The sequence below is a fragment of the Ursus americanus genome, chromosome X (genome assembly GCF_024610735.1).
Source record: "Ursus americanus isolate L20-20 chromosome X, mUrsAme1.1.p, whole genome shotgun sequence".
NCBI classification, from domain to species: Eukaryota; Metazoa; Chordata; class Mammalia; order Carnivora; family Ursidae; genus Ursus; species Ursus americanus.
This window is the reverse complement of record NC_142164.1, coordinates 58,055,621-58,076,460: the sequence shown is the minus strand read 5'-3', so window position 1 is coordinate 58,076,460 and position 20,840 is coordinate 58,055,621. Positions and strand designations below refer to the sequence as shown.

Here is a 20,840-nt window from a genome sequence, read left to right as displayed (position 1 = left end):
CAATATAAGCCAGTATATATTGTCTTAATTTTTTTGAAGCAGAAATTTTAATTCATTTGGCTTTAAAAACAAACACATTTTAGGTTATAAGGATAACATTTCAGAAACCCCATTGATCTGGTTTATTTCTCCTTCAGAAGCCACACTGTAAGGGAATGGAGTTATGTTATAGAAATCGGGTATCACTGAGAAATAGGGAGCTGGAAAGGAAGGGGCAGGAGGTGAGACTCAACCAAATATTTATTAATGGAGAAAGAACCCAATTTTTATCAAATGCCTCCTGTGTACCAAGCACTAAGTTAGGAGTTTACTAACAATAAAAATTAAGATTTCTCCCTATACAGACTCCTAGGGAGAAGGGTATACAGTAACTATTCATTGAAAACATATATGTCAGTTATTGTACTGTATGCTTTATGTGTATTATATTAGTTAGTTCTCATACTAATTCCATGAGGTAGGTATTGTTATTTCTGTATTATGGATAAAGAAGATGAGGCCTAGAAGAAGGTTAACTAACTTGCTAAGTCTGTTTTTTTTTTCTAAAGCTCTTATTTTTTTCTGTTAAACCACTGTATATTTCATTTTCCTATTTATACAAAGATCCCATATTCATTCTTTTCTTCCTACATTCTGTATTATGGCGGGGGGGGGTGACCTCAGTAAATTACATTTCCCAGTCTCTTTTGCCAACTGGCTACCTATTAGTTTTGGCCAATAATAAGAGAACTGGTTGGAGGAGTGGAGGACAGAGGAGAGGAAAAGCCAAGGTATTCTCCTCCTTCCTGATTCTGTGCTTCATGACAGTGGCTGTGTCTCCTTTGTGGTACCAGGTATCCCAGCTCCTGGGTTCTGTAATATCATCTTTTTTTTAATGATTTTTTATTATATTATGTTAGTCACCATACAGTACATCCCCGGTTTCCGATGTAATATCATCTTCTGCACTTTTCCTTTTAGCCCTATAGCTGTGGCAACAGCTTCTTGCTTTTGCTAATATTTGGATTGCCTTGCCATTTCCTGTTTGCCTTTCACCAGTTCCTTTGTAAATTAATTCTTCATATTAAATTCCCTTGTTTAAAATATCTCAAGGTTTCTCAATCTTGGAACAGCTCACATATTGGGTTGGACAATTCTTTGTTGTTGGGGGCTGCCTGTGCATTGTGGGATGCTTAGCAGCATCCCTGGCTTCTACCTGTGGGTGCCAGTAGCACCCTTCCAGTTGTGAAAAGCCAAACATATCTCCAGACTTTGCCAGATGTCCCAGGGAGTGGGGTGGGGAATTACATCCTGTTGAGAACCACTGAACTATGGCTTAGACTCTTATTTCTAGAATGGAATGTGACTAAAACAATCAATCTACTACATTGAAGAGGCTCTGTTATAGTAAGTACAATATTTATAAGGATAATCATGGTTCTGAAAGAGCTTATGCTATGTATATGAAGAACTAGAGCATTTTTTCATGAATTAATAATTAATATGATACCAATATATGGTAGACTACATTCTGGATTAATGTTATTGGAGTCCGAGAGGTGTAAACAAAATATTTTTATTTTTTCCTTGAGTGAATTCCTATAGAAGAAGCAGACTATGTTACAATCTGTTTTGTCTACTCTTTATAAATATTTTACATTTTCACTCCGTAGGATTGAGCCATGTATAGATATGAAGATCTTAATGTTTTGTTTACTCTTGTATTCTTAGCACCAAAAAATGATTGGTATGTAGTAGGTGCTCAATACATATTTGCAGAATAAATTAATTAATTGAGAAACTGGTGATTTTTTTTTTTTGTCTCAGAGTTACAAACCTGTTTGTATTTGCTAAGTCCAGGGCCAAAAAATGATAATATACTTCGATCCCAAAACACTTGAAACAGACAACTAGAGTTGCATTTTATGATCAGTAGAGTAGCATTTTTTTTTCATTCTTTTTTTTATTAATAATGATTTTTTATTATATTATGTTAGTCACCATACAGTACATCCCCGGTTTTCGATGTAAGGCTCGATGATTCATTAGTTGTGTATAACACCCAGTGCACCATGCAATATGTGCCCTCCTTACTACCCATCACCGGTCTATCCCATTCCCCCACCCCCCTCCCCTCTGTAGCCCTCAGTTTGTTTCTCATAGTCCATAGTCTCTCATGTTTCATTCCCCCTTCTGATTACCCCCCCTTTCTTTATCCCTTTCTTCCCCTACTGATCATTCTAGTTCTTATGTTCCATAGATGAGAGAAATCATATGATAGTTGTCTTTCTCTGCTTGACTTATTTCACTAAGCATTATCTCCTCCAGTGCCGTCCATGTTGTAGCAAATGTTGAGAACTCATTCTTTCTGATTGCTGAGTAATATTCCATTGTATATATGGACCACAACTTCTTAATCCAGTCATCTGTTGCAGGGCATCTCGGCTCCTTCCACGATTTAGCTATTGTGGACATTGCTGCTATGAACATTGGGGTGCATATGGCCCTTCTCTTCACTACGTCTGTATCTTTGGGGTAAACACCCAGTAGTGCAATGGCTGGATCATAGGGTAGCTCAATTTTTAACTTTTTAAGGGACCTCCACACGGTCTTCCAGAGTGGCTGTACCAACTTGCATTCCCACCAACAATGTAGGAGGGATCCCCTTTCTCCACATCCTCTCCAACAATTGTTGTTTCTTGCCTTGTCTATTTTTGCCATTCTAACTGGCGTAAGGTGGTATCTCAGTGTGGTTTTGATTTGAATTTCCTTGATGGCTAATGATTTTGAACATTTTTTCATGTGTCTGTTAGCCATTTGTATGTCTTCATTGGAAAAGTGTCTGTTCATATCTTCTGCCCATTTTTTGATTTGTTTATTTGTTTCTCGTGTATTGAGTTTGAGAAGTTCTTTGTAGATCTTGGATACCAGTCCTTTATCTGTAGTGTCATTTGCAAATATATTCTCCCATTCCGTGGGCTGCCTCTTAGTTTTTCTGACTGTTTCCTTGGATGTGCAGAAACTTTTAATCTTGATGAAGTCCCATAAATTCATTTTATCTTTTGTTTCTCTTGCCTTTGGGGATGTGTCATGAAAAAGGTTGCTTTGGCCGATGTCGTAGAGGTTGCTGCCTATGTTCTCCTCTAGAATTTTGATGGATTCCTGTCTCACATTGAGGTCTTTCATCCATTTGGAGTTTATTTTTGTGTATGGTGTGAGATAGTGGTCAAGTTTCATTCTTTTGCATGTAGCTGTCCAATTTTCCCAGCACCATTTATTGAAGAGACTGTCTTTTTCCCACCGGATGTTTTTTCCTGCTTTATCAAATATTAGTTGCCCAAAGAGCTGAGGGTCCATTTCTGGGCTCTCTATTCTGTTCCATTGGTCTATGTGTCTGTTTTTGTGCCAGTACCATGCTGTCTTTGTGATCACAGCTTTGTAGTACAGCTCGAAATCCGGCATTGTGATGCCCCCAGCTTTGTTTTTCCTTTTCAACAGTTCCTTGGAGATTCGGGGTCTTTTCTGGTTCCATACAAATTTAAGGACTATTTGTTCCAGTTCTTTGAAAAACGTTCTCGGTATTTTGATCGGGATAGCATTGAAAGTGTAGATTGCTCTGGGTAGCATGGACATTTTAACTATGTTAATTCTTCCGATCCATGAGCATGGAATATCTTTCCATCTTTTTATGTCTTCCTCAATGTCTTTCAAGAGTGATTTATAGTTTCTAGAATAAAGGTCCTTTACGTCTCTGGTTAAGTTAATTCCAAGGTAACGTATGGTTTTTGGTGCTATTGTAAATGGGATGGATTCCCTGATTTCTCTTTCTTCGTTCTCGTTATTCGTGTACAGAAATGCGACTGATTTCTGAGCACTGATTTTGTATCCCGCCACGTTACTGAATTGCTCTATAACTTCTAAGAGTTTGGGAGTGGCTTCTTTTGGGTTTTCCATATAGAGTATCATGTCGTCTGCGAAGAGAGACATTTTGACTTCTTCTTTGCCGATTTGAATACCTTTGATCCCTTTTTGTTGTCTGATTGCTGTTGCAAGGACTTCTAGTACTATGTTGAATAATAGTGGCGAGAGTGGGCATCCTTGTCGTGTTCCTGATCTTAAGGGAAAGGCTTCCAGCTTTTCCCCATTGAGAATAATATTTGCAGTAGGCTTTTCATAGATGGCTTTTATGAGATTGAGAAATGTACCTTCTATTCCTACACTCTGAAGGGTTTTAATCAGGAAAGGATACTGTATTTTGTCAAATGCTTTTTCGGCATCAGTTGAGAGGATCATATGGTTCCTGAGTCTTTTCTTGTTGATATGATGTATCACGCTGATTGATTTGCGAATATTGAACCACGCTTGCATCCCAGGTATGAATCCCACTTGATCGTGGTGGATAATCCTTTTAATGAACTGTTGGATTCTATTAGCAAGTATCTTGTTGAGGATTTTGGCATCCATATTCATTAGGGAAATCGGTCTGTAAATCGCCATTTTGATGGGGTCTTTGCCTGGTTTGGGGATCAAGGTAATATTGGCCTCATAGAATGAGTTTGGTAGCTTTCCTTCTGTTTCTATTTTTTGAAATAGCTTTAGAAGAATAGGTATTATTTCTTCTTTGAATGTTTGGTAGAATTCCCCAGGAAAACCGTCCGGGCCTGGAGTTTTGTTATTTGGAAGGTTGTTTATCACTGACTCAATTTCTTCATAATTAATTGGCCTGTTTAAGAAATCAATTTCTTCCTGTTTCAATCTTGGTAGTTTATAGGTTTCGAGGAAGGATTCCATCTCTTCCAGATTGCTTAGTTTATTGGCATATAGCTGTTGATAAAAATTTCTAATAATCCTTCCAATTTCAGTGGTGTTCGTCGTGACCTCTCCTTTTTCATTCATAATTTTAATAATCTGGGTCCTTTCTCTTTTCTTTTGGATAAGTCTTGCCAGTGGTCTGTCAATTTTATTGATTCTCTCCAAGAACCAGCTTCTAGTCCTGTTGATCTGCTCTACTGTACTTCTGGTTTCTGCTTGATTGATTTCAGCTCTAATTTTGGTCAACTGCTTCCTTGTGCGTGGATTAGGCCTGTCCCTCTGTTGCTGTTCCAGCTTCTTGAGGTGAGAATATAAAAACTGCATTTTAGATTTTTCTATTCTTTTGAGTGAGGATTGGATGGCTATGTATTTCCCCCTTAGGACTGCCTTTGCAGTATCCCATAGGTTTTGGACTGTTGTATTTTCATTCTCATTGGTCTCCATAAATTGTTTAATTTGATTTTTGATTTCCTGGTTTATCGAGTCATTCCTGAGCAGGATGGTTCTTAGTCTCCAAGTGTTTGAGTTTCTTCCAAATTTTTCCTTGTGGTTGAGTTCCAATTTCAGAGCGTTGTGGTCTGAGAATATGCAGGGGATAATTTCAATCTTTTGGTATCGGCTGAGACCTGTTTTGTGTCCCAGAACATGGTCTATTCTTGAAAATGTTCCATGAGCATTAGAATAGAATGAGTATTCTTTGGTTCTGGGGTGTAGTGTTCCATATATATCTAAGAGGTCCAACTCGTCGAGTATGGCATTCAAAGCCTTTGATTCTTTGCTTAGTTTTTGCCAGGGTGTTCTGTCTATTTCTGAGAGTGGAGTGTTGAGGTCCCCTACTATTAATGTATTTTTATCTATATGTCTCTTTATTCTGGTTAAGAGTTGGCTTGTGTATCTTGCTGCTCCCCTGTTGGGGGCATATATATTTATAATTGTCATATCCACTTGTTGAATACTTCCTTTAAGAATAATATGGTGCCCTTCTGCATCTCTAACTATAGTCTGTAGTTTAAAATCCAATTTATCTGATATGAGAATTGCTACCCCAGCTTTCTTTTGAGGTCCATTTGCGTGAAAGATGGTACTCCATCCCCTTACTCTCAGTCTGAATGCATCTTTGGGTTCGAAATGAGTCTCTTGTAGACAGCAAATGGATGGGTCATTTCTTTTTATCCAATCTGCAACCCTGTGGCATTTGAAACCAGAATTTAAACCATTAATGTTCAGGCTGAGTACTGAGAGATATGCTTTTAATTCTGCCATGTTGTCAGTAAAGTCTTTGTTTGTATTGGCTGTGACTTTCTGTTTTGTATCACTCTTGGGGCCTTTTTACTTTTATAGAACCCCCCGTAATACCTCCTGTAGGGCTGGTTTCGTGGTTACGAAATTGGCTAGTGACTGTCGATTCTGAAATGTCTTTATTTCTCCATCAATTCTGAATGACAGCCTTGCTGGATAAAGGATCCTTGGCTGCATGTTTTTCTCTGAAAGAGCTTTAAAAATGCTCCCCCAACCCTTTCTCTCATTCCAGGTCTGTGTAGACAGGTCTGATGTAATTCTGATGCCTTTGCCTTGGTACATGAGAAATTTCTTTGCCCTGGCCGCTTTCAATACTGTTTCCTTGGATCTCATATTTGCGAATTGCACTATGACGTGACGTGGTGTAGGTCTGTCATGGTTGAGCTTGGGAGGGGTCCTCTCTGCCTCTTGGACACGAATTTTTGTTTCCCTTGCTAGATTAGGGAAGTTTTCACCTGCAATTTGTTCAAATATCTCTTCTAGACCTCTGTTTTTCTCCACCCCCTCGGGGATGCCGATGATTCTAACATTGGATCGTTTCGTTGAGTCAGTAATCCGTAGCCAACATTCGTGGGCGTGGATTTTTTTAAGACCATCTTCTATTTTTATTTTTTCCTCTATTAACCCATCCTCCAATTCACTAACCCTTTCCTCTGCTTCCGTGACCCTGGCCGTCAGAGCCTCTAGTTTTGCCTGCATTTGGCTCATAGAATTTTTAATTTCTGTCAAATTCGCTCTCATTTCCGCCCTTAGGGATTGTATATTCTCAGTAATATTTTCCTGAATACTTTTTTCAAGTCTACTCATTATCTTGACCATTGTTACTCTGAATTCCATTTCTGATAATTTGGTTACATCCATATCCGTTACTTCTGTGGCAGAGGCCACTGACTCACTGTCTTTTCTTTGCTGGGGGGGGCTTCTCCTTCTTGTCATTCTGATGAAGAGAGGTTGCGGGGTTTCCAGAGCCCAAATTATTGACTGGGTCCCAGGCCGTGCCCCTTGTTTTATAGGGATCTTAGAGATGTGGGCTTCTTCTTTAAAGATTTTATTTATTTACTTATCTGAGAGAGGGAGACAGACAGTCAGCAAGAACGAAACAGAAGCAGGGGAGTGAGAGAGGAAGAAGCAGGCTCCCAGCGGAGGAGCCCGATGAGGGTCTCCTTTCCGGAACGCCGGGATCACACCCTAAGCCGAAGACAGGCGCTCAATGACGGCGCCACCCAGGCACCTCCGGTTGTGGGCTTCTTGATTTTTCAGCCTGCCTTCTGTGTTCTGGGGGAGGGGCCTGCCGCCCCGATACTCAGGCAACCCTGTTTGGTTAGAGTCTCCGTGTCCCCTGCGAGGGAGGATGGGGATGGGCACTCTGTGAGCCGGTATTTCCAGGCTTTTGTTCTCTGGCGGCTTTCCCTGGCGGCCGGCTATGCCTCTTCTGAGGGTCAGAGCAGCAGAGGCTGCATTGTCGCAGAACAGAGGGATTGCGGCCCGTTCTCCACTGATGTTCTGGCCACTTTAACTCTGTTACTGTTGGTGCTGCTCAACCCTGCGGTGTCCCGGGATGTGCGCACCAACTCGGCGACCCTGCCCTCACTTCCAGGGCCGGCGCGTCTCTGTCCTTTGTGTTTCTAATGCCGCCAGCCACCGGCCGCCCCGCGCGCGCTCCGGGAGTTCCCGGTCTCAGTCTGGATCCCGTGAGCACACCGGGATTCCGGTGTTCCGGGAGATGCCTGGTGGCGCGCGCGTTCACGGCTCACCGGTCTCAGTCCCTCTCTCGCAGGTGCCCTCTGTGTGTCCGCCCGCTCCCCCGTGCAGGTGGCTGCCGCTTCCCGGCGCCCAAACGTGGCGGCTCCCTCCCCCTTCCGTTTATCTTCCGATATCCGTGCACGGTTTACAGCTCCCCTCTTGGTACCTCAATACTCAGCGCTGGAGATGTTCATTTGTAGAGATCCAGATGCATCATCCTGCGTCTCAGGCTGATTCCGTGGTTATTTAGGCTGGTCTGGTACCTATCCAGCTCGACTCAGGGGACCGGCTGAAAAAGGGGTCCCCTACTCCTCCCAGTAGAGTAGCATTTTATGATCAGATTTCAATATAGTTGAGACCTACTTTCTTTCACATGAATTTAAAGACTGGCATGAGTTATTTTTGTTACTTTGAACAAGAGGTAAGGAATACCTCTTCTGTGACTGTTGAACTCTTTCAACTAGCATTTTGAGGTTACTTCTAGTGATTGAGTGTAGAAATGACATATATTGTTTGTTTACTTTGAGTACTTTATAGGTCTCGTGTGTCTCAGTATGAAATTGTTATCAAGATCCACTTAGTTTCACTTCTGAGGAGTAAGCTTATAAGAGGCTGTTCATAAATGTCTGCTGTTTAGGGTTTTTTCTTTTGCTAACATGTAGGGCGCACAGTAAGATGCTTTGAGTCAATCCTTGGGGAGATTCAAGTGGTGCTAAACAATTCCAACAGTTTTAAAAGAATCCCTAAATAAGAGAGAAACTGATATTTCTTGGGATGAGGTTCCAATTTAGGATCATCAATGTCTTGAGAAATCCTCCAAGTACCAGAAATCATACATATATCTAAACTTTATATCTCCAGATCCTCCAAGTGCCAGAACTTAACCCTGATCTATTGGTGCAGGGATCTCTAGAGGAACCAGGATATTATGAGTGCTTTTCACCTCCAGTAAATCAGCCAAAATGCCAAACTTGTTTCTGTGTGTTTTAAATTAAACAAAGTATTGCCAGGTACAGGCAATGGCTGTGTTTACTAAGTAGATTTGCTATTGATTATATGTCATAATTAAATTTAGGCAGTTCTATTTGTTACTTCTAAAGCATGTTTGGTGACTTAGAGGATGGCAGTGGGAAGCCCAACCAAATTCAATCATTTGTGGTTTTTCTTGGATCCCTGAATTGAAATATCTTAGTGGTTCATTTGCTCTTCTGGTCATATTTCATGAAAATCTCATTCCCTTCCTCCAAAAAAAAAAAGCACAGATTTATTACTCTCATGGCCTCACTAATATCTGGTGAACTGTAGGTTCTGAGGATATCTTTACTTTAATCAATAATGAAAGAGAAATGTTGGGAAACAGGAACAACAGCCTCCTATCAAAAATAACCAACCTCTTACTGGCAAATCGTTGGTTGTGGCTGTGGAAAAAGCTACTTGTCCTCAGATTTAAATGCTATGTGATATATACAAGAGAATATTACTCAGCCATCAGAAAAAACGATTACCCAACATTTGCAGCAACATGGATGGGACTGGAGGAGATTATTTTATGTGAAATAAGTCAAGCAGAGAAAGACAATTATCATATGGTTTCACTCATTTATGGAACATAAGGAATAGCAGGGAGATCAGTAGGAGAAGGAAGGGAAGAATGAAAGGGGGGTAAACAGAAGGGGGAATGAACCACGAGAGACTACGGACTCTGGGAAACAAACTGAGGGCTTCAGAGGAGAGGGGGGTGGGGGACTGGGATAGGCCATTGATGGGTATTAAGGAGGGCACGTATTGCATGGAGCACTGGGTGTTTTACACAAACAATGAATCATGAAACACTACGTCAAAAACTAATGATGTACTGTATGGTGACTAACATAACATAATAAAAAATTTTTTAAAAATAAAAATAAATGCTACGTGATATGGAATAAGTCATTTTGCAGTTCCTGCCCCACAGAACAGCCTATATTCTAACATACATTAAATGGGATCTAATATGTCCTGCCTCTTTACTACTCTTTCCAAAATTCTAGCATTTTGGAAGTTAGATAGCCTGTATGCCCCCGAGAAGGTTCACCAATGAGTTCATTTTGAATAAATTTATTCTTTTATTTCCTTTGTTCATTGCATATTGCTAATTCTTCTTGCCTTCTTTTCATTAAGGACTATGATGCCTTCTTTGAAGCCAGAGAAAATAATGCAGTGTATGCCTTTTTAGGCTTGACAGCCCCACCTGGTTCAAAGGTATGATTCTTTTTTTTTCCTGCTTTATAAGCCATTTTATTGCTGCTGGGTTTTTTAATCAGTGAGATTTCTACCTTTATTAAGTATTCAGGTTAAGCTAGAGGCAGCATAACATAGCTGAAAAGAAATCTTTCTTCTCTGCATGCACTTAATCTCAGGTAGGGCAGACAGATGTGCATAATCAAATACATAAAGTATGTGAGTAGGAGGTAGGTGGAGTGACTTCCCCATCAAGCTATCCAAAGCAGCAAATTTTTCATTGACCCATTCATAAATAAGTGGTTACCAATTTTAAAGATTCCATTATTTCAGCTGTCATGCATGGTTTTACATCAACAGAACTTATCTTAGCTCATAGTAATCTTCTTGGCAGCCTCAGTTGTCTTTGTGTGAAAGCAAATGCTTTAACTAAAAGCATTTGAGTTTCAAAATTGGTCACTAAATTGCTGGCTAAATTTGGGGCTTTCTCCCTGCCAACAACAAATCAATTTCTCAACTGGTAGTGTTTCCAGGGGAGACCATATAAAGAAAAGAATCAAAAATTAAATTGCCTATTTAATGAAATGTTTCTAAGCTATGGGCATTAAATATATCTTTGCCTTGTACCATAGGTCTACCACAGGCTGGCTTAATGAGAATGTATGTCCCTGTTCTATCATTTTACATTTTGTTCTTAACAACTAATTTTGTTAAACAGACTTTTTGAACTCCAGCTCCTTCTCCAATTTTGAAAGTCTGTTATTGCTCATGTTTTCAGCAGAGAACATTTACTAGCATTGTTTTCTGAGTCACTGTGAAATTTTGTTTCCTTGCTGAAATTTCTTTTCCCATGGATAAAATGTCTTATTTTAGGCTTTGTATAATTTGAGTTATAAGAAATGTTAGGTAAAATATTTTTGTTTAATCAAGTTAGGAAAACCCAAGTTAAGTCATTGATTTCAGTGCAGATAAGAGGAAGTATGAAAGGAAAGATAATCCGTTTTCTGTGACTGAATACTTCCTCTCCTTCAGTTAAAATCAGGAGTCATTCATTCACTTATTCATTCAGCAAGTATTGATTGTCAAGCATTAAGTTGACATTAATGGTGGGACAAATACAGAGAATGAAGCATAGTCACTATCTTCAAGGTGTTTTTAACATAGTGAAGGAAAAGTATACAATAATTCTACAACAAATATGTCTACAAATAATTATAATCCAACACATATTATGGTAAATTCTGTATGCCCTGAATAAAGTGCTGTAGGTGTGCAGAAGAAATAATAATAAATTATTACTAAGGAATTGGGGAAAGTTTCACAGAGGAAATGACTTTGAGTTGTTAGGGATTCAAAATACTGAAATAACACTAAGATGTCTTTCACAGAGTCAGCAACAGGAACCAGTCCATTGGGATGTAGCTTCACATGATGGTATGTTCAGGGAGCAGAGTGTAGTGCAGGGTATTCCAGAATAGGGCATATTAAATAGAGGATGTGAGTTTCGCTAGGTAAGTTTGGACTAAATTATGAATGCTGTGTTAGGTACTTTCAGGTTTATCCTCTAGGTATTCAAAAGCCATGGTAGGAAATGGGGGAAGACAATGATAAGATTATCTCTGCATTTTAAGATATGATTTGATCTATGTCTTAAGAAAATTGGCAGCTGTATGGATTGTAAAACATTGGAGAAATGAGATATTAGAGATAAGCCAACCCATTAGAGGGTACCTTAAGAGTCCAGAAAAGTAATGCAGAGGGCCTGAAGTGGGACAGCAATGATGAAAAGAAAAAGATGAATTTAGGAGATCTAGAAAATTCATGTATTATAAGACATACCAACTTATGAGATGCTTGTGGACGTAAAGAACTGGGAAGAAGTGAAGCTATATCTAGGGCTTCTAACCTGAGTGACTGGGAAATAAAACTGATGCCGTGGAGGAAACAAAAGAATGAATGATCGAGTGGAGGAGTTAGTCTTGGAAAGGAGAGGACATGTAGTTTTTTCTGAGACTGGAGAGAATGAGGAGAGAAGTATAAAAATAGAAATTTTAATATGTGGGAAGGTTAGAGAAGGTCATATTTGAAAATGCCATATCTTTAGTGTAAGGTCATCTGCTAGGAGTGATGGGAAATTTAAGACATTAGAACTTTGAGGAGAATTGAGTGGATTCAGTTGTTAAAAATAGGCTAAAGAGTAGGTTAAGATTGAGAATGGAAGTATGGCTCAGCAAAATAGAAGGTCCAGCTAAAGTTAGAGTTGATGAGTTCATAGTGGAGCCAGTCAGCTTGGTTATAGTGTTTTTTTTTTTTTCCTCCATCCTTGCTTAAGCCTAGGAGTAGGAATAGAGTAAAAGAACGGTAGATGTTATCAAAGAGAGAGTGGATAGACTGGAATAGTAAGAAAAGATCTGGAATTGACAGTGGAATTGAAAGGTAGATTGGTGATAGGGAGATTTTGTTTTGTTTTGTTTATTTTACTTGAGTATAGTTGACACACAATATTACATTAATTTCAGATATACAATATAGTGATTCAACTTCTCTATAAGTTATGCTAAGCTCACAAGTGTAGCTATCATCTGTCACCATGCAACACTATTGCAATACCACTGATTATATTCCTATGATGTGCCTTTTATTTGGTGATAAGGAGATTTTGAATGTTAGTATTTAATAGGTTTTTTCCAAGACTAAAAGTGATAAATTTGATACCAGAATAAGTTTTCTAATTCTTCTGCTAAACTTTCAAAGTTTTTTTCCCCCTTTAACAGGACAATAAACCTTCCAGAGAGAACTGGTGAATAGCAAGTATACAAAATAAGAAATGCAACTAGTTAACCCACATTGGAAAAATGCACTGACAATAAGGACATGTGATAAAATGAGATTCAATTTTCTTCTATGAAATTAGCAAAGATAAAACAAGGTGATAATACTCAAGGCTAAGTAGGGTGCGTTGAAACAGTTGCTGTCACATAGTACTGGTGATAGTATGAATTAGTGTTCCCTTTTGAAAACCAGAATGGCAAATATGTATCAAGGACATTCACCCAGTAATTTCACATTGGGTATTATAGTCTAATGAAACAATTCTGTGCATGGAAAATCTTTATGGATAAAAGCATATATCAAAATGTTATTTGCAATCCTAAAACTTTAGAAGCAAGTTAAATGTCTAACAGTATGGCCAACCAAAATAATTCAACACTGAATGAACTTTATGGATAAAAGTATGTTTCAATGTGTTATATAATCCTGAAACTTTGAAAACAAGTTAAACCTCAAAACATAGGGTCAAGAAAAATAGTTTATTCACTGAATGGACTAGTGCTTTCATTAAAACATGAGTTTGTAGGGGAGGCTGGGTGGCTTAGTCAATTAAGCATCTGCCTTTGGCTCAGGTCATGATCCCAGGGTCCTGGGATCAAGCACCACATTGGGCTCCTTGCTCAGCAGAGAGACTGCTTCTCCTCTGTCTGCCTGCAGCTCCCCCTGCTTGTGATCTCTTTCTGTATGTGTCAAAAAAAGAAAAAAATCTTTAAAAAATATTTTTAAAAATTAAAACATAAAAAATGAGTTTATATAAAGATACATTATAATGAGGTACATAGTTGTTTTTACTGTATAATTGATATTCTAATTATGTTAGGAGACTGAACTTAACCATAGCTAAATGTGAATATTTTTCTCCTTTCTTCACTTTCCAAATAATTAGCATACATTCTCTTTACATTTAAAAATTATTCAAAATCAATACTAGTGGAGAACTTCATATTTAAAATACCTTATGACAAATATTTCCATAAAACAAGGAATCTTTCTGTGGAAGACAATTTTTATATTATTTTATATATTGGATGCATTTAAAACAGGGCATATTCTCTTACACTGTTGGTGGGAATGCAAGTTGGTACAGCCACTGTGAAAAACAGTGTGGAGGTCCCTCAAAAAGTTAAAAATAGAGCTACCCTATGACCTAGCAATTGCACTACTGGGTATTTACCCCAAAGATACAGACATAGTGAAGAGAAGGGCCATATTCACCCCAATGTTCATAGCAGCATTGTCCACAATAGCTAAATTGTGGAAGGAGCCGAGATGCCCTTCAATAGACGAATGGATAAAGAGGATGTGGTCCATATATACAAGGGAATATTACTCAGCCATCAGAAAGAACGATTACCCAACATTTGCAGCAACATGGACGGGACTGGAGGAGATTATGCTAAATGAAATAAGTCAAGCAGAGAAAGACAATTATCATGTGGTTTCACTCATTTATGGGACATAAGAAATAGCAGGGAGATCAGTAGGAGAAGGAAGGGAAGAATGAGGGGGTGGTGAACAGAAGGGGAAATGAACCATGAGAGACTATGGACTCTGGGAAACAAACTGAGGTTTTCAGAGGGGAGGGGGGTAGGGGGATGGGCTAGCCCCATGATGGGTATTAAGGAGGGCACGTATTGCATGGAGCACTGGGTGTTATACACAAACAATGAATCATGGAACACTACATCAAAAAATAATGAGGTACTGTGTGGTGACCAATATAACATAATTAATTTTTTAAAAAAAATAAAATTAAATAAAACAGGGCATGGTGATATGTACTGACTACTCTCTTTTATTAATACAAAAGATCATTCCTTGGCACTAGCATTTCTTTATAGTGGAGGTGATGATTTTCAGATGTGAAAGAAAATAATGTATTTATACTAAAAAGTAATAATCTGGTGATGTTCATGCCGAGAGAAAAATCATTAGCCAGTATTCACTAGTATGTTGAGGGAGTAGAGAACGTTGATTAGAGAAATGTTCTCATTAGCTTTGGTTGAACCACCCTGCTTTAGGGAGGAGCAATGGAATTTGCCTCTGCTGTGAGATTTGAAGCATTCCTATTTCCACTAAGCCCATTCTATTTTGCTACATCTCCAAGAGAAATTTTATTTTAATATCACTTAGCTGTAGTGTTGGTCCTAATTATTAGGCAAAAAGTGGAGAGGAGAAAAGGAGGAAAGAAGGATGGATGCCTGCAGCGGGCCAAGCACTGAGCTAGACACTTCACATACATCTCATTTTATCCTTATACCATCCTTATGAGCTAGGTGTCCTCAATGGCATTTTACAGAGGAAGAAACTGATGCTTAGATAATCTAAATAATTTGTCCAAGGTTACATAATAATTGAGTAGCAGAGCTGGAATTTGAACCCAGGATTATCTGACTCAAAACCAGTGCATTTATAGAATGATGTCTATATTAGGAATAGAGGAGGAGGATACCTTGTATGCCTGTTTCCAAATCTCTTTGACTCGTTAGATAATCCATGAACTATAAATATTGGCTACTTATATCTGTGTAGTAACAAATATTTTAGCACAATTTACATATTTGATGGATAAAATGTAATTAGAAATTAAATAATTTACTTTAAATATGTATTATAAAAATAAATCATAAAGAATTCTGAATTGCCTTTTTTGTTTTGGATGTCTGTGCTAATAATTTCTTCCATTAAAAGGGATAACTGAGAGCTAAAGGATTTATGACTAATTACAACAAAGATTGATAGGATGTGACTTTAGGGAATTAGGCTGTTTCCAAAATACTAGTTACTCAGAGGCATTAGATGTGCATAAGAAAAAGGACTTCACATTAGGACATAGTCATATTTTTATGTAACTACTTCCTCTACCGTATGTGCTAGGCCTTTGAGGGGTCTTAGTGTAAAATTCATTCTCTGAGGAAATTTTTGGAATCTTGTTTCATAAAATGAAACAAAATGTATAATGTGGGTCTAAGATATATTCATCTTGACAGCCAAACACTAAGTTTGAAGTTTTAAAAGAGCTTAGGGCCTTTTTTTTTTCTTTTTGTGAAGTGTTTTGGAAGGTGAGTCAGACAGTAGTATTTTACATCTGTTTTGTTAAAGATGTATTAAAGATGAATTTCAGTGTCCTCTCTGGTGTCCTTTCTTTCATTTTTACCTTTTTTGTTTTGTAAAAATCTAGCATCTTTTTTTTTTTTTTTTTTTTTTTTTTTTTTGCTTTTTACCCTTTTCCTGGGCATAGTATCAGACGCTCATTTTGGAGTATTCAACTGTTCCCACTCCTCCTGAGACGATCAAGCGCACGTGTTTAGAATGATATTGTCTAGTATACATGATTTCTACAATTTAACTCTGAAGTTTCTTTCACCAAAGTCACTCTTATGACCCATCTTTAGTTCCACAAATTTTCCTTGAAGTATATTTTGTGTCAACTACTATGGTAAGTGCCAGAGCATATCAATAGGTCAGAGCTCCTATGCTAGAGATACTCATTGTCCAGAGGAGAAAAAAAGAACAACTTGACCTCTTTTCCTGCCTACCATTGTAAAATTTAAAAGAAACAATATTTTAGCAAATAATACATTTTCCAAGTAATTTCAGCCTTAATTAAACAAAACAATTAACTGTAAACTTTAGGTGACAATGTTTCTGAACACTCAATTTTGGTGAAAAATCACACATAAAGGAAATCATCTACTTTTAAATAAAATATGAACTATATTTGTAAATCACTTGCTTTTATGGAATTACTTCAAACAATTAGTAATGATTAGGCAGTCTTCTATTATATCTGCTTCTAAACAGAAGTTTCTATTTTATAGGTTTTTTTAAAGATTTTATTTATTTATTTATTTGAGAGAGAGTGAGAGCTAGAGAGAGAGAGAGGGCATACACACAGAGGGAGGGGGGGGAGAGAGAGAAGCAGACTCCCCACTGAGCAGGAAGTCCGATGTGTGGCTCCATCCCAGGACTGTGGGACCATGACCCAAGCCAAAGGCAGACCTTAACTGACTGAACCACCCAGGCACTCTACAGTTTTGTCTATTAAGAATTTTTAAGCAGTCTTCTCTGGAAGCCTTTTTTTTTTTCTGCTTTTGAATATTCTTTCTTTAAAGATTCATTTATTTATGTTAAAGAGAGAGAACACATGAGTGGGGGGAGGGGCAGAGGAAGAGGGACAGAGAGAGAGAGAAGCAGACCCCTGCTGAGCACAGAGCCAGCCACAGGACTCCCTAGATCCAAGGATGCAGAGACCATGACCTGAGAGGAAGCCAAGAGTCAGATGCTCAACAGACTGAGCCACCCAGGCACCCCTGCTTTTGAATATTCTTAATAACTTGAGCTAATATAGTTTATCCAAAATGTACATAGATGTCCACTTTGTGATATTTAAATATATCTGTTTTGTTTGTTTTTCATTTCAGGAAGCAGAAGCTCAGGCAAAGCAGCAAGCATGAACCTTAAGCACTCTGCCTTAAGCATCCTGAAAAAGGAGTCTTTATTGCTTTTAAAATTATCTTGGCTTCAAGAGAAATCAGCTTAATGTTGAGATAACAGATTAGTCAGTTTTTCACATGCAAACAATCAAAATGAATACATAATTAAAATATGAATATTATGATGCAGAGAATGGGAGGTACACATAAAATTTTTAGATGTCATAAAATAGTATTGTAATCTTCCAAGGCATTTTATGTACTTCAATTATTTTAGAAAGCAAATATCTGTCCCTTTTTTGGTATTATTATCACAGCTTGAGTATATCTGTAGTTCTATGTTGAAGAATTTAAAACACAGAGTGAAAGAAAGAATCTGTCTCTTGTTCCCAAATTGCCTCATTAATTTTAGTTAACAAAAATATACCCTTTTGATGTGATGTTATCATGATTAAAAAGTAGCTGCAGGTAATGTTTATGATATGTTAGACTTGTCATTTCTTATGGTACTTATAAAATTCCCATTATTTTGTAATTGAAACTTCTATGGAGTAAGCCACAGGTTTTCTAGGCTTCTAAATGTAGCCTCCCATTGTACATTTCAGTGATCAGAACAGATGACCTCCTGCAAAATAGATGCATTCAGTTGACAAGTTCCTTGCTTAACTGCACAGCTATGATGCAATCATGTTTCTAAGTTGCTTGCCCCAGTGAAACATGCATATATATGTTATGAATGTAGGATAGCATGTAAGTTGAAAAATGGCATCTTTTTGCAAAGAGCTCAGACTTTTAATTAACTACTATAAGATAGGTCAACACTTAGTGCCCAAGACTGGTTTTTGTAAGATCTTTGCTTGAAAAATTCTTTGTGGTTCCCCCTTTTAAAATAACTTGTGACCATGAATGCTATTACCTCTTAGATATTTGATATGTTTGTTTCAGCTAAGGCATATATTGTGTTAATTTGTTAATCTAAGCAGAAAAAATCTTTTCTATGCTTCTATTCCAGTAAATAGCACAAGTATCAGATAAAAGGTCCATTTTTAAAATTTTAATTATGAAAACTTCTAAAAAAACAAGAAACATTATGGCCAAAATTACTTACCCAGAAGATATACATATTGTACTTTAATTCCACACAAAACTTAAAAAAAAAACTTCTAATTTAAATTACTTTATCATATCATTTGATATATGTAAGTCTGTACTCTTTGCCAAAATCAACGTATAATGAAGACATGGCTTTGTTTACTGAGATTCAAACTTGATGCAACACTTTAAGATAAATTCAGTCCTTTTAGAAACATAATGTATGTGTTCCTGTAGTTTCTAAATAGTATAATAGTAATTTTAGATGAGTAATACATATTTTAAAGGGTGTAAAAGGAGAAAAGAAAAAATAGCAGAAAGAAAATTATTCGAATGAAATTTCTAAATTTCCTTTTTAGGATTCTAAATTTTGCCACACACACTAGACTAGCACAAAGACCTATTTCATTGTTTTGTCTACAAAAATAGACCATGGAGAACTCTAGAGAAAACAGGATGCCTTGTAGTAGATTCTGGAAAATGCTAAAAAAATGTTTGGTCAATATCTTTTCCTGAGCTTTATTAAATACTGATGATGCTACTTGCAATATTCAATGTGGACATTTTTTATACTTACTCATTCAAAAATTATATTTCAGTTCATTTAAATTATGAGAAAAGTAATAGTACTAAATTGTAATGTTCTTAAATGATAATAACAAATAATAAGTAGCAAATCACTATTGCTTTTGTTGGCTCACTATCCTAACATTAATCATGGTGAATTATTTTGATATTATAAATGGGAGTGTAAGACATAATACTACCAATATGAAGAGTGAATCATTCCTCCAGCAGTTTAGAGTCTTATAAATACCTCCCTTATAATTATTGAAAACATTGCTATTCATGACACAGACATGCAACAAGAGAAAGAAATTAACATTTAATTCAATTGTTTAATACAATATTATAGTTTTATTACATGCTCAGAATAATGAGGTTGGATTATTGAAAACAACGTCAACCCACTTTTCATCCTTCAAGTTTCCCTGGTCTCCAACGAAACATTCTTTTTAAGATTTTATTTATTTATTTATTTATTTATTTGAGAGGCAGAGAGAATGAGCACAAGCAGGGGGAGTGGCAGAAGGAGAAGGAGAAGCCGACTTCCTGCTGAGCAGGGAGCCAGATGCCAGGCTAGATCTCAGGACCCTGGGATCATGACCTGAGCTGAAGGCAGACAGTTAACCGACTGGGCCACCCAGGTGCCCTTCCATTGAAACTTTCTATAGTTTGTCTTTAATAATCTACTTTCCATTTCAACCCAAATTTTCACAAGATGGAATAAGACACTATAATATCTTTGGAATTAAACCTTCGTTGGTCTGTTCTTTCATATGAGAAATGAATCTCATAATATTGCTACTATGAAATTTTGAAAAATCAAAACGTAATTTCTGTTCTATATAAATAGATTATTTAAAAATATAAGGATCGGGGCACCTGGGTGGCACAGCGGTTAAGCGTCTGCCTTCGGCTCAGGGCGTGATCCTGGTCTTATGGGATCGAGCCCCACATCAGGCTCCTCCTCCATGAGCCTGCTTCTTCCTCTCCCACTCCCCCTGCTTGTGTTCCCTCTCTCGCTGGCTGTCTCTATCTCTTCAAAAAAATAAATAAAATCTTTTAAAAAAATAAAAATAAAAATATAAGGATCAACACACTATATACACAGATCTATGAATTATAGTGTTAAAAGGCATCTTTCACACTTATCTTGATGAGCACTGAGAAATATATGGAATTGTTGAATTGCTGCATTCTACACCTAAAACCAATACAACACTGTATGTTAACTATACTGGAATTTTTTTTACTATCAAATAAGTTAACAATGTCAAAAACAGAATCTGCCAGAAGTAAATGACATTTTTGGCCTCAGAGTTAAGATGGTGGAGGTGTAGGGGAACCCTAAGCTTGCTTCATCCCTCAAACACAGTTAGATAAATATCAAATTATTCTGAACACTCAAGAAATCTATCTGAGGACTGACAGAATAAACTGTATATCAAGAGGTAGAAAAATGGCCACATTGTGAAAGGTAGGAGATGTGGAGAGTTCATTTTGGGGAGAAAATAATTGGGGGTGCTGCAGAGAGGAGGGAATCCTGATCACAGAGAGAGGAGTGAGAAAGAGAGAGAGAGAGTGAAAGTATACAGGGGATTGCTCAAGAAAAACTCTTCACCAAAATCATTGACTGGGAAAAGGAAAGGTGCTGACTCCTTACTGCAAGTTTATAAACCAGTAGAGCTCAAAGTCTGAAGTTTTAGAAGTCTACACCATTGCCAGGATTGTGCCTGGTGCGCTTAGCACTGCACCTGTGGGGAAGGAGGGCTGAGGCCCAGGAATGGGCAGTGAAGTCTGAGGATCCTCTGGGTCCCACAGGGAGGAATAGTTCCCCTTCTTGGAGTGCATTTGGGGGTGGTG

At 37.7% G+C, this 20,840-nt stretch overlaps 1 protein-coding gene across 1 annotated transcript in view; it reads left to right on the top strand.

Moving 5' to 3' along the window:
* Nucleotides 1–17,492, top strand: part of SH3BGRL (SH3 domain binding glutamate rich protein like) — a 94,437-nt gene extending 76,945 nt beyond the window's left edge. Inside the window, exons 3-4 of the mRNA XM_087860344.1 lie at nucleotides 9,994–10,074; nucleotides 17,310–17,492. Of these exons, the coding sequence (XP_087716470.1) occupies nucleotides 9,994–10,074; nucleotides 17,310–17,342 (114 nt within the window). The 3' untranslated portion in view covers nucleotides 17,343–17,492. The remainder of the gene's footprint in view (nucleotides 1–9,993; nucleotides 10,075–17,309) is intronic.
* The last annotated feature ends 3,348 nt before the right edge of the window (nucleotides 17,493–20,840 follow it).